Genomic DNA, 15,113 nt, shown 5'->3' with positions numbered 1-15,113 from the left:
TGTGGGAGGAACATAAAACGCATCATACCAAAATTCATGACAAAGAAACGTAATTCACTTGGAAGAGTAGCACTTTTTCTTTTTGGTTGGAAAGAGTAGCACTAATACAACATTCAAGTTTTTAAGCTTAAAAAGAACTGCGACATTCGTCTCCAAGTTGCTTAAAGAAATTGCTTTTTTACTCATTTCTAGCTGGTTCTTTAAGGATAACAAGATGTAACAAAGTTCATTTACTTAAGGATAAAATACCAGACTTACGAGATAAAACATCCAGAACTAGTATACCGTTAATACATCAAGGCCAATATTGATACAAGTTTCATAGTTGGTCAAGTTATATTTCTCTAATATTTATGTACAGAAAACTCGAGAGTCGAGTCTGATATGATAAGATCAGAAGGGAGGCATGAGATGGATAGCCAGATAAGTGAAGGCACATTAAAACCCGTGCCGGCTATGCATCATAAGCTACAGAGCCATTTCTGTCTGAAGTGCAGCCAATTCATCCACATCACTGGCTGGATGTGGGGTTTCTCTCCGAGGTTGATTTGAATTCGGCAATGGTGCGGCAGGGACTGTAGAAGGTGACTGGAGGAGCTCTTCTTCCAGTTCTTCTCCTTCCATGTCTTCAAGCTCAGCTTCAAGTTCATCCTGTTCCAAGAATTTACTCATATAACTGAACAAAAAGTTTCTGAGTTATTTTAAATACATTTGAACAATATCCAACTCAAATCTTGGGAGCCAGCACCAATCTCCTTGCTAAATATTGAGATTGCAGTCCAAAAGTCATCAAGTTCTCAGCAATGAACTCAACCAGTTCCATTAAGATTGTAACTCATGTTTGAAATGATATGAACTGTTTCTATATTGTTGATATGATGAGATTCTCTTAATATTGGCCACTTACCCTGAAAATCTTGGTGATGAAGAAAGTCCAATGGGAGAAAAAGGGGTCATGAATGCAAAGATTCCAAATGAAAAATAATCATTTGCTTCTTTCCTTCTCTGCTTACACCAGTTTCTGTGGTACATTCTATTGCCTGAGTTTGTTTCATTAATTGAGTTGCTTTGTGATAACATCTCCCTAAATCTAATTCCTGTTTTTAAATGGAAATTTGACAAGATATATAGAGGTAGAAAAGAAAATAAGGGAACGCATGGCCAAACCTCGTCGAAGTCGGCTGCAGCACCCACTGGCATTGCAAGTGCCTCCTGTATCTGCCTCATATTTTCTGTGTGCTCGTTTGCTTGTTCCATGGTCTTCTCTACATCATCAATGCTTCTGCATCATTGTCACCGTGAGCATGGGTTATTTCATTGGCATGGTGTTTATTAAGTTAACAAAGCTTCATCAATGAACCAAACTACCAACTTCAAGAATTCTCCAACATAGGGTTACTGTTCAGCTTAAACTCACAATGCTTATGGCATATGTCCAACAAATGCCTAGCATGAGCATATACCAAGGGTGCAGTTCATTTCAAAGGAATGCAACTAGATACATGCATTTGTTGGCATGATGTGAAATTGTTAAGGAGAAAGCATGTCAGCTTTATGTAAAGATGGATGAAATACATGAAATTTGTAAAGCTCAGAGAACTTAATTACATCTTAAATGCTATGTAAAGTAAAGCAAGGAACTGTTTACTGTGAGCCACTTAACCAAATGACTAGAATTAACCTGAAGCATGGGATGAAGAACCCCAGCAGATGAGCATGATCAAATTCCTCTGCCATATGAATTCAAATAGCAACTCGGAAATTACAGAGGCTTAATTTGAGAACCAAGTTCGGTCAATGGATTAATGTGTAACTTCTTCACTTAACCTAACCCATTTTGGAGGTGAGGGGGAGGAAATGAAAGTTTACAATGACTGTTGCATGGACTTAACAGCAGATGATCCTGCCTGCAGAGCATCTATAACGTCAGTAGTTGCCTTTGCACCTTCAAGCACAATCATCTACATACAGATGCATACTATATTAATGTTAAGCAATATGTCATGTAATGAAATCAAAGGAAGTCCTAGTTCATACATGATATACCTGATCGTGGACTCGTAACTGGAAGTTCCTCAGCTGTTCTATCTGTGCTTCATATAATTTCTTCTTCTTTAGGCATTGAATAGCAGCTGCAAGAAAACAAAGTTTGTTTCTGCAAAATAAGTTGTAAAGACATGACAACAGAACAATTAACCGACTCCTCAGCAAGATTTTAACTTTTGAGCATTGGCCTGTGCTGATTGGCACATACCATGTCAAGCTAGGATCGACACTGGCACCAATTCAGCATTGCACCTAATAGGGGAAAAAATAGATCGTCCAGCCCACAACTAAAAGACCGCCCAGTTGCAGCCTTGATCTGTTCTGATAGATCGAAAGAGTAGGAATGGATAGAGAAGAGGGAATCTTTCCGAATGGTTGATATAACCATTCCCTACTGACTCTATTAGGGGCATACTCGATAGTCGTCTTTTCTTTCCTGTACTATTCAAATTGCCCTATTTTTTCTAGACCCCCATTTCTTCAACTAGCATGGCGCAGCAGGTCGGACTACGCTCCGTACAATCCGTGCTAATATTGGCATTCTAGGGGCCCCAGTAAACGTCAACGCCAATTGGCCGAATCTTCACTTCGGCCCAGAGTCAGCTCGACTTCGGGACCCAGCCAAAAGCTCCACCAACTTCAGATATTTGCGGACTTCCCCTACCAAGCTCGGGGTGCCTCAGACATTCGTCGACCCATCCCGACCAAGCTCGGGGCGCTCCACCAAGCACACCTCGAAATCCGGAAAACCGAGCTACTTTCAACACCCATCAAGCCGACCTCGCCAAACGCATAATGCGACCTCTCAACGAGTTTGGCCTCGCCAACGACCGCACCCATGTGCGGGCCTACGCCCACTTACGTGACCGTACACTATGATATTATCATGCCACGTTTCCGTAGCCAGCCTTCAACAGTCAGACGACACTTTGACTAATCCGGCCATGCCCTGCTGTGACTGCCAACACCCTACCGTTCTCAAGAACGGGTTGTACTACACGCCACCAGCCAGTCTAAGCTGCGCGCCATCCGACTCAAAGCCACGCCTCCTCATAATGAGGACTGACAGTGCCTCTGCCACCTAGGCCACTCCACCGAGATTATAAATAGCTCGGTCAGGTAACTTCTAAGGGACCCTTTTTGGCCGGACCAAATTAATCCCACTCTAAGTTAATCATCGGATGGTCCTCACTGGAAACCCCGGTGAGGCTTTGTGCAGGTATACGGCCGCCGCGCAGAAGGCGGCTCCTGTCTTCTCCTTCCAACCACCGGCGGCTCCCTCGACTCCACCGGCGTGGTCACCCTCGGGCCAAATTTGAACCACAACAGCACCTATTTAGATCCTCTCTTAAAAGTTTCATTAAAGCAGGACCTTTAATTTTTAAGCACATGTTTCGGCATGGCACAACATAGCAAGTGCATGCTAACACCCCCCGATGCCAGCAGCACTAAAATCCTTGCCCTCGATAGATGTTTCCTTAGACTATTTTGACTAGTATGTAACGAGGAGCACAGACCATATATCCAACATTCTATGGCCTCAGATGTATATTTTACCTCATCTCAGTTTTGCATTCAGTTTACGACAATCATAAGAAACAAACAATTCGTTTCCCCTATGCGCCCCCTCTCCAGAACCTAAAACCAAATTCTATGTATTCAAGTATCCAGTCCTCGACTGTTGCATTGACACTGAATCGCTCACACAGTCATGCCAGTATCAGCATCTAGAGCTACACTTCTAGTTGATGAAAATTAGTATATGATTCATGTCTGATGTAAACAAGAAGAAGAAATAAGTTGTCAAGATAATATCAAGGTCCAAGGTACTTCATGTTCCCAAAGCATATTATCTCATAATTAAAACCAATTTCATTGAAAAGTTCTAGGTCCTTGACCATTGTAATGGAAAGTAGCAGTATTTAACTTCAACTATCTATGCTCCACAAAAATCGTGCTACTACAGATTATGTCAACGGTTCAGGTTTGCTTGAGCTGGTTTAAATCTACAGATTATTAGATTATGAGTGAATTATCCTTGATGTTGAAAACTAGAAAAGATAGAAGCACATACCTTTTTTATTTTTTGCTTTTGTGCAATCCTTTGCCTTTTCAACTTCAATGGAGATTTTCTTTTGAAGAACATGCTCTTTCTTCTCCAACATTTCTAGTGTCTGAAAACAAAACAGGATGATCATAACTTTGGAGAAAAGAGGTGCTTGGCAAAAACCAAGCTTGTAGACAGAAAATAGAAGATAATAAGTGTTACTGATTGCCCTATGCAAGATTAACTAATGCACTTCTCCCAAAATTATCCAATTAACAAGCAGTTAATTCATCTTCTTCCCATCATCTTCTTTGAGCAATGAAGTCAAACAAAAACTCAGTTAACATGAAAGAAATAAATTATATCTAGATTAGTTTTCAAGACCTATCTATTGACTTTGAACTTTGCTGGAGTCTACTGTAGCTTACAGTTTGATCCTTATATCATTTTTTGTTTCTTCACTTCTTTTGGAAACGTGAGAGCATAACAACTTTTAACTTGTTCATGAAAGTAAAGGTGGACATTTGGGCAGGATATAGATAACCTGATCTTCCCGAAAGTCACACGAACCACCATGCAATCTAACGAGCAATTAATAGCCATGGCCACCATCAAACGCACGAACAGAAAAATGCTACCCGAAAAAGAAATGATTTCTCTTACGCAGCTAATTGGATGGCATCTTATATGGCAAATCATACGGGATTTGCATTATGGGTTCTTCGGCAAATCTTCCTACTTAGCTTATTGATATTTTATTTTCTGATTCCTAAGGATGTTTTTGTACTCAATTAATTTCAATCATCCGATTTACCAAAAATGATAACCGAAAGGACCAGGTGATCTTAAACATTAGATTTTTGTCATATTACGACTTCACGTCGTTCCCACAAGAATCTGAATCTATTTATAAGTAGAAAACTTTCTTCATATTGCTATGAAGCAAGCTTAGAAGCTCACTAGTCACACCACACCCAGTCATTTTTTTAAAGTCTATACATAGCCTCCTCGATCGCTAGAGTGATTTCCAAATAATGGATTGAATTCCAATGGAAGTGAATTTGTTACAAACTTGTCAATGCTTCTCCACGACCAAAGAAATCTTCGCATTTTTCACTTGTGTACCAAATCTTGTAGCCTTCTTATATGGGAGCCAATCTTTTATCTAGCCGTGCCCGGCCATTTGCGATTTACCCACAAACCTCTCCCTTCTCTTATATATAAACAAGATAATATAAAAAAATAACATCACAGAAAGATAAGAGCACATGAACGTTTTAATATTCCAGAAACAGTGACAGTATTCCTAAAAAGGTACCCTTTTTTTAATTCCCTAGATATAAACGAAAGAAGAGAAGAAACGATTTTTTTCACAAAAAGGGATAATTACCTCGTGGAGACGATCTAAGGTGGAGAGGGCCGAGGGGGGCTCCTTCTTGGGCTTGGTTAGCAATCTCTTCAGCATCTTCGCGTCCTGGAGAAGGCAAATGGAGAGAAGAACAGTAGTAGTAGAGGAGAGGGCGAGGGTGAACGCCAACCAAATTTTACCAAGGAAGAGGCAGAGAAAGAGAGGAAGGGATAAAACTAACAGTCTCAAAGTCTCTTTTTTTTAAGTTTGACAGAAGCTAACAGTCCCCGCGTGGAAAAGCCGATGTGGAAAAAAATCGCGATGGGTACGTATTTATCTCCTTGACCTTGTAGATGCAGAGAAGGCTCATGGTGGTCACCCACAGATTCATGGGACCCGCTGACTAGTTTAAAGTTTGACTTTTTTTCTTCTTTTTTCTGAAAGACGAATAAGAATACGGACTGAGTCGCCTTCTATGTGGCTCCGCAGGCTGGAGAGATTTTTTGAACTAGTGTCACTGAGATTCCTTTTCTTTTACATCAGTTTGATGCTTTTGACTTGGCAGGTTGTACTTACCTAAAAGTTATATAAATGCAGAAAAAAACAAACAAATAATCATGTTTAATATTTTGCAAACACATGGCCAACGATTTCTCCCTGAATATTCTCATGTAAACCCACTTAGTATGGTTTTATCTCCTTTTTGTAAATTTAGTACCCATTCAAATAAGTAACTCTATATCCAATTAGGTCATAAAACATACGAATGAACTGAATAGAAAATAATTTCCATCCTTACCTCCCATTCTAGGAAATCAAATTTTGCCCAAATTGATTATTTTGTTTTCTGAGAATAAATTTGAATATTTTGTTTCGACACTAATTTCTCTCAAATCAATGAAAATTATCGATTTATTCTTCTTCAAAGTTGTAATTTGAACAGAAGAAATAAGTATTCAAATTATCGAATTTCTTCTCCTTGGATGGTATCAACTATCACATATTTTGAAATATAAAATATTTTACAAGTGTAGCTGGGGCAAAATTATTAAACTATAGTTTATGAATCTAGAAACAGCAAAGCCAATATAAAGAATAATCTTCTTCTCATTAATATAGTAAATTTTCCATTTCCAGTCCATCCCAGTTTTGATTCTAGTTCTTGAATTTCTTTTGATATTGAAGAAAGGAAAAGACTTTTCAAAAACCGTGGACTCAAGTCCGTTGTAGTCATCAAAATTCCAGGACGTTCATTGATTTATTTATTTTTCCTTCTCCCCTATCCTTCCATGCTTTATATACATAATTCATGCAAAAAGCTAACGTTAAAAAAGTTGTTTTCTTTCACCGAAGAAAAATTGTGTTCCAAGTTCTAACGCGAAAAATTAGCAATTGAGAGTCGAGCAAGGTTAAATTACACGGTCAACCGAGATATTGTGGAAAATTTTCTTTCCAATTCCCATGTCATCCAGTCTGAAGCCAAATTCTTATCATCTCCTACCTCTATCCCCTCCTTATGCACTACAGGTCATCGAGGACCTTCGCCATTATACTGCCGTTCAGGTCGTTGCTGGTGACTGTGGCGGTGAGCCCGCTGATGACGATGGTGGTGAAGCCGGTGCGGAGCTATGAGCAGCGCACCGGCGACGTCACCGCCCAGTGCCTCACTGCGATCTCTCCTTACGCCACCATGCACGGGGACGTCTTCGCCGTCGGTGAGGACTGCCACGCCACCTTCATCGTTCTCCCTTTCCAAAAGCACCAGATCTTCGACGGCGGCATGGAGATCGTCCACCCGGCGATTCGTGGCCTCAACCAGACCGTCCTCACGGCTGCCCCGTGATCGGTTGGCATCCTCGGCTCCGGCGGCCACCGCTTGTCCGGGTACCGGGCGGCACTGCTGTTCTTCGGTGGGGCTGACGACCGGGAGGCGCTGGCGTTCGTGGGGCGCATTGCGGGACACATGAGGATCAACCTCACGGTGGTCCGCTTCGTCTGCGGGGACGGGAGGAGCCCGCAGCAGCAGAACCACCACCAGGGGGCGGCGGCGGTGGAGGGGTCGCCGAGGGCGGAGAGGATGCTGCCGATGATGACCGAGGAGGACAGGGAGCGGCGGCTGGACGAGGAGCGCCTGGGAGAGTTCCAGGCGAGGTGGGTCGGGGGAATGGTGGAGCACGAGGAGGCGGTGGCGACCGACGCGGAGGACACAGTCTCAGCGACCAGGGGTAGAGGAGAGGAGTCAAACTATTCATTAGTTTTAAAGATATTATTTTATTTGGTAAACACTAAGATATTTTTAAAGATCTTATCTAACCCCATCTCAATTATCTTTATGTTATAAACTTGTATAAACTGTGAAAGAATTGTTTGTGACAAAATATAATCTTTAAAAGTACTATGAAAATTATTCGAGAAAAATTATCTTCTAAAATTTTTAGCTAAATAGCAGTTTATGTAGACCAAGTTTCTGGAAAAAAAACAGTTTATATAGACCTGGAAGTATGAGCAAATGTCATCCCAGATCGTAGACATTTGATCTTTACTTGATCTGGATGACAAATTCTTCTTTTATTTCTCTTTTAAGTAAAAGTGCAACTAAACGACACCCAAAATAAAAAACTCTAATTCTTCAGCTTATTTGGTTCTGGCCTCTACCATCAGGTGCTGGACGACGAGTTGTCCGCTGGCGACGCCGGTGGCGATGGCCGTGAACCGGCCGAGTCGCCACCTGATCGGTTACAAGCGGCGCACCGTACAGCGGTCGAAGCCCATCCCCTAATCCTAGCGCAGGGCAACACTTGGCTCCACCGCTCGCCATTAATATGATTAACCAAAAGAAGGCAAGATCCATGGATTAATAATTCATGAGGAGTGAAAGCATAAGAGTGACACCTATATCTTATTAAAGAAAAGCCAAAACAACGAAGAAAAGATAGAAGGAATATAGATCTTAATCTCGTGGCACTGTTTTCTGGCCAAATGCACTACTCCATTGAATAAGAAATATCCGCTGTGTAATATTATTTGTATGTTCCATTAAGAAAATATTATTTATATGTCGGGAAAAAAATTCAGAAGAAAATCACAATGGAAGAACCACTGCATCTACTTTGCAAGAAGAAAATCATATTCAAAAGATCTCTCCATCTTTGTTTGACCCATGCACGCTTTCGCCCGCCAGCGTGTGCGCAACAAAATAAAATGCCTTCAATTAAAATAACTATATAGCCATACATTTTATTATCCATGGATTTTTTTATTTATTATTATTTTTTTTTTGATGAGGAGTCCTAGAAACAAAACTTGTCATGCCTCATGAAACTACACGAAAAACTACAAAAGTCCAAATTGGATTGGGGGGATGCAGTTAACAAAATGCATAGAAACAAGAAGACCATGAATCTAGAAGCATTGGAGAAGTGTCCAAATGAAATTGTTTCTTAGCAAGCCATCCAAAATAGCATATGCCAAGCGATGCAAACATAGCCCATACTCGATCGAAACATGTAGATAGAAACAACCCAGGAAACAAGCATTGGGAGCCCAAAACTATAATGAAACAAGCCATGAAGCTAGAAAAAGGTGAACAATTTTTGCAACTCTGCAGATGCCTCATACCAAGGATTTCTAGCTATTGGCTATATTTTGATCATATATTCTACAACCTTTGACACATTCTTCCAGAAAAGTAACCCACTAACACAACCATATATATCTTAAAAAAACATACATGCGCAATAATTTTAGCCTTTATATTCCAATTTTTCTTCCTCTCTTTTGACATATCTCTATCAGATTCTCAAGTAAAAATGCAGCTTATGTAAATTTATATCCCGGAAAAAGACTTACAAAATCCTATTATATCCTGATCGACTATCTAGTATCTACATTGAAAAATTTTAGGACTTGAACAGGCCAGGGCCAATTTCTTATTTACTAGGACTAAGTCTGGGCCATGTGGCTCGTGCCTAGCCCACTGAAAACAGTGACACATTCCAATTCCAACCAGATCAGAATCAATCTCTCCCTCTGATCTCTTCCTAAAAGAAATGGATGTCATGGTCTTGCAACTGGGGACATAGGCTCTTGCATCAACCGTCGAAGCTACCAAGCCAGCCGGGTCGATTATAATTATGTGATCAACCTAGGGGATAAAGTCAGAGAATCCTCTCAAATTTTCAGCCCAAATTCCACAACTATACAGGAGCAATTTCTCTTTCAGTTTTTCTCGAGGCTAATTCTCACAGATAATCCATGCAGAAGAGGATTACTGTTTAACTAATTATTGCAGCTTCCTACTGGAAACTAATTATGACAGTTATAACAATTTCATGCCGCATTCTCTTCATAACTTGCATGCATTAAGATTTAGAAATGGTAGCCATCGCATGTACACAATATGACATTATATTACATTGTTTTTGTTAGAAAAGGTCAAAAAAGCCATAATGTGATAATCATTTTAAGCATATTTTAACATTTAGCACTCAAATGTTATTTCTCATGAAAAAAAAGAAAGCCATCATCGCTGCTCACGTAATTTAATAATATAGTATGATATATTATTATATTTATAAACATATTTATGATGTTATTCTTTTCAAAAAAAATTATCATTATTACTACTGTTACTAAGTAAGCATAAAATACCTACAATTTTGTTATCTGATTGACATAAGGCAGCATTTATTTAGGGTAATCCATAAGTAAAATGATTCATAAGTTACTTCTATTACACTTTTAAGAAAAATATTTGCACAGAGATGTTACAATAGCATGCAACAGTTCTAAGCTATACACATTATGCAATACAATATCAGTTGTAAAGCTTTTAGGCGTGGTTTCTAATTTTCGTCACCCTTGGCTACTCTAGTTTTTGTTTAAAACATATTATTTTATTTCTAAAAACTTCAAAAACATAAATATTTAGTATTATTATACCAAAAATATTTTTACAAGAAGAAAAGTCATTTTTAGGAGAAGCCTTTTTTTTATATATAAATAAAGCAGAAGCAACATCAAATACATCCTCCGATGAAACCCTAGGAGACATTGCCTTGAGCCGAATTTTAGCATTTATACGTAGGACGTTGGGAAACCCTAGCTCATAGCTGCAATTAACCCAAAGTTATAAAAGCAATAGTTGATGTAATTTTTTTTTTTATTTATGGCAGTGTCACATGAGGCAGGTACATATAATATTCATGCCACAGATACATACAACCTGAAGGGGACGGAGGATCTCTTATCAAGAATAGGAGACAAGGTGTGGATAAGTGTTAACGGACAAGGAGAACAGAACCCGATTTTGGGAAAGGAAACAAAGGGAGCAGATAGAAATAATAGGTGGTCGAATGCTACAGTGCTTGGTACTCCTCCCAAGCTCAATGTTTGCCAATAACGCTGCAATCATCCCATGCTTAGCTATCATATCCATGCACACCACGACAAGACACATGCAGTACCGTATAATAGAACTGATAACCACATTCTAGTGTTAGACCTCCTGGGTTTGCCATTGATTAATATTCATGCTCCTCCTCAAGATAAAAGATGATCATGGAACTGCTATGGTTCTTTAGAATAGAAGATGAAACTTTTTGCTACAATTTGGATGATAACAGAAGATTGAAAGCGTGATAAATTTTAATTTTCTCTTAATATTCTTCGTATTGATATCTGAATAAATAACATCGAAGACATTTATCTCTTTTTTATAGACTTGAAAGGGATTCTAACCCCACCCACTATTCTATACCTTGGCTGAAATCCAAAACTTTGCTAGTGAGTAATGGAACCAAATCGCAGACTGACATTTTTTTTTTGGTTTCTTTTCTTTTTTGAGATCTTTTATTATCTGATTTTCTTTGATGTATTTTTTTTTTTTTGATTTATCCGTTGACTTTTTTAAGTACCTTTCCTCCCAAGAGAATGCCCCTGCCTATAAGCTAGGCCTATAATTTTTTTTTGTATCTCAAGTGCTTTAATGTGGCTGGTACCTAAAAAGAATCATCCCATATAATCAATCGCATATAAGATAAAATGCCCTCAGTTGTCTTGGTCCAGTGCAACATAAGTACAATAATTGGATTGAGAGGTGATCTGATTGAAGGTAGTGAAGATGTCATCTCTTGGTAAATTCAATCGAAACCTTCATGTCTTTCCCCCCTGAAATACTAGAGCTGCCAAAAAGTATGTGCTTCTAAGGAAATAAAGTCAGGAGCAGGTTACTTGTGACCTGTGGATTGGGTAGCAAAATCAGACTGTCAAACTCGATGACGATTTGGTTGGCGTTAGCTCGATGTCTGCATTCACTATGCTTTTGAAGATTAGAAGTTGTAAATATGCTTTAATTTTCCACAAAAAAAAAAAAAAAAGTTGCTAGTCCATATACCAGCAGGCTAATCAACATCAATCCTGTGTATATATCAACAAGTTTCACAATTCCCAGCACAGGGATTCTCGGATGTGCTTCTAAGGATATGAAGTTGGGAGTGGGTCACTATAATTATGAGATATTAGATGTCAAATGTCCTTCTTCGTCTGAGAAATAAATGGAAATTAAACACCTGAATATGGAACCTCCAAACTGAGGAGCCCAGTTCTGCCCAAGTTGCAGCCTTGGTCATGCCTAAACCCAAATCCCGAAGTTTTCTTTAGGGAGGAAGGCGTGTTTCTATGGCCAGATTGCTCCCCAATAATAGAAGTTCTATTGACCCACCAAAAGAGAGAGAGCAAGACTTGCACTGTTCACCAAAGAAAAGGTGGAGATGTCTTAAAAAGCTAATAGTGCCCATTACAGTAGATGTTGGAGAAGGGACTTTGGCCACTGTTCTTCCAACTTATTATTAAACGAGGCCACCACCCAACCGTTGCATAATCCTTCCGTTCTTAAATAGTTACTTGGTCTGTAGCTTTTCAAGACGGGACTTTTAAGGTAGATATCTCGATCTCCTTTTCTCTCTCTTCCAAGAGAATACCTAGTTCCTTTAATTAAATGATGAACCTTTTTGGTATCCAGTTGCATCAGAGAAAGGTCGAAAGAAAGCATAATAAGTACTAGAAAGGAAGTTGGAGGATTTGAGAAAGTGAGGGAGAGAAACCACATCTCCTCCAGATCACTCTACCAGCATTTTACGTTCCATTGCTTCCCTTTTTCCTTGAAATTAGAGCTTGAAAGATAGCCACGAACACAAGGGATGATTAATTCGAGGATTTTAATTGAAGCGCTTAATTACGCTACCAATGAAAAAATCAACCTCTTAAAAGGTAAAACATCTTTTTTTTAATTATTTAACCGTTTCCAAGTAGCCATCTTCTACTTCACTAGCCAGTCCGAAATATAAAATATTTTGACATTCATTCGGGCACAACAAATAAATTTTAATTAGCGAATCAAGAATCTTTGACGAAGAAGTGAAATCCAAAGATCTTTGAATTTTTTCTTAAAACAAAACTCAGCATATAATAAACAATGAACAAATGCACGTGGAATTCTTGTACACCATTTTGTTCGTCATTTCTCACTTTGCATGGTGCCGATAAAATCATCACGATAGTGGCTACATTAGCAGTATCTAATGAAGTTGTAATACAATTGCTATGTTTATCGGCTATCTTTAAATGTTATAGCAGGATATAATTGCTTTAACTAATAGCATAGAAAAAAATTAGAATGACATTTTTCTTCCTATCTTCATTTATTAAGAAAACCTCCACTCTTATTTTGAAGTGGTTGCTTGAGTCTTCAAGTCCGCGAGGCTTACTTTTTTTTTGATATTTAGCTAAAGTAGATATTTCATACATTACATATACGAATACATTCAATAAAGTCAGAAAATAAAAGATCGCGGAGTGTCCGAGGCAACTCCTCCTCTCCGGGTCACATGTGCTTCCGGCATAGCTGGCCACATAGACAGCCATCCAATCCGCAGTTTTATTGGTTTCTCTAAATATATACTTGGTATGGAAGATTTTTCTATTTTCCATCACCATTTAGATATCTTGAAACATTGTGACTTACTTCAGCTGTAGCGATAACAATTTCTCTATCCAATTATTCGCAAAATAGCATATTATTTACCTCTAATATAACATTACGTGGTGCAAAAACCACTGGGATCCGGACCCGGCTCTCGGCCAGCGGGGACCACTTACGGAGCCAGTCACGAGCGTTGCCAACAAAAAAAAAGAGAGAGAGAGAGAGAGACTGTGGACTTTATACACGCCGAAGCGAGGAGCCAAAGCGCGGCAGTTCAGTGGCGGGCCCGGGCATGGGAAGGTGACGAGGGCGATGCCACAAAAGACAAAAAGCCCCGCGATGCAAAAAAAGGGTAGTGGAACAGTTGGGAGTTTGGGGACTGGGGGGAGGTGAAAAAAGAGAGAGGAAAAGGTGTACGTTTGAGGGCCTACCTGCAAAATGTCAAACGCTAAGTTGCTCGGTTTTCTTATGGGAAGCAGCAGGGCCTGACGTGATGGATAGAGCCTACCTAATATCTCGTGCGCCCCACCTCCTTTCTCCCTCTCTCTCTCTCTCTGGATTGCGTCTACGTCTTGCTGTGGGACGCTCCTGTTGGGTGGAGATCATCAGGATATTAGATGGTTTGAGCCGTTGGATCGAGAAGATAAATCATCTGTGGGGTCTGACATGAAACAACTAGAACAGACTTGCTGAAGGTTGCAGTCCAAAGAGTCATCTCTTCAAATGAAAGAATTTGTGTTTGTCAATCAATTTATCACTTTGATTACCTTTTCTGCAATCATAAGTAAAAAACAATTGCACCGAGGAGAACTGACAGATAAACAAGTTGATGGATAAGCTGCTCGACTCGATAAAATTAAAGAAGTACAACATAGTGTTGAAGCTCTTTTGCAACCACTGGAAAAAGCTGTCAGAACGGATCCAGCTGGAAATTCTCTAATGCTTAAATCAGATAGAATTTTTTATAAAAAAAGAAAGAAAAAAAGAAAAAAAGTTTTACAATATGGCGATAGAAATTTCTACCATTGTTCCTGGAGAGTCTCTGTGCATATATAGTATTTATAGAGAAATGAATGCGAAAATTCATGATTAAAATCGCAAGCTTCATGGATAAATAGTTGAGCTCTTTCCATATCCACTGATTCTACTTGTGAGAATGTTTTTTTCAGGTGCATTGTGATTAAGCACTTTTTTTTCTGCTAGTCAGTTATAGTATTTCTTTTTGGATGGATTGAGATCTTGCTGAGCTATAATCGATTGATTGTCGATTTTGCTGGATACATATTATTATTTGATTCGGTAGGGTGAGCTGTTAGACAAAATTTTAGGAATGACAAATCCAAACTATATCACCCTCCAACCTGAAGATGATGAAGTGATCGGCTAACGACATCAATTCAGAACCGAATGAGGCCATTCTACACTCCAAGATATTTAGGTGGCCGTTTTTGTTATGCTCTTGTGCAGAGATTTTGATAAAGAGAGCAGGACAAGGCTCATGAAAAAGATTATATTAGAGGAAGAACTTGCAATCCACTGTTGTATCCTCTAGGATTTTTGTTTGCTTATTCAAGTATTTTGATGAATATATTTGTTTTTGGCCAGTGTCCTCTTCTTCTTTGTTTATTATGTTTCAAGGGTAGCGAGGGATGGTTGTTCCTGCAGATGTTTCAGAGAAAAGGATTCATACA

General features: G+C 39.3%; 1 protein-coding gene across 2 annotated transcripts; it reads right to left on the bottom strand.

Annotated features, from left to right (window-relative positions):
* Positions 1-229: 229 nt before the first annotated feature.
* Positions 230-5,678, bottom strand: LOC103705905 (vacuolar protein sorting-associated protein 32 homolog 2-like). Of its 2 annotated transcripts, none has more exons than XM_026804198.2 (6): positions 5,484-5,678; positions 4,121-4,220; positions 2,038-2,132; positions 1,870-1,961; positions 1,168-1,282; positions 230-651 (listed from the first exon to the last, which is right to left on the bottom strand). In XM_026804198.2, exons 1-6 carry the CDS (start codon positions 5,556-5,558, stop codon positions 469-471), a joined length of 660 nt encoding a protein of 219 aa, XP_026659999.2. In that variant the 5' UTR covers positions 5,559-5,678; the 3' UTR covers positions 230-468. The 2 variants fall into 2 exon arrangements, with proteins under 2 accessions (XP_026659999.2, XP_008788033.2); XM_008789811.4 differs by having other exon boundaries at positions 2,047-2,132; positions 5,484-5,677.
* Between the last annotated feature and the right edge of the window lie 9,435 nt (positions 5,679-15,113).

Source organism: Phoenix dactylifera, chromosome 12 (assembly GCF_009389715.1).
Source record: "Phoenix dactylifera cultivar Barhee BC4 chromosome 12, palm_55x_up_171113_PBpolish2nd_filt_p, whole genome shotgun sequence".
NCBI lineage: Eukaryota > Viridiplantae > Streptophyta > Magnoliopsida > Arecales > Arecaceae > Phoenix > Phoenix dactylifera.
This window is presented reverse-complemented; position numbering and strand designations above follow the sequence as displayed.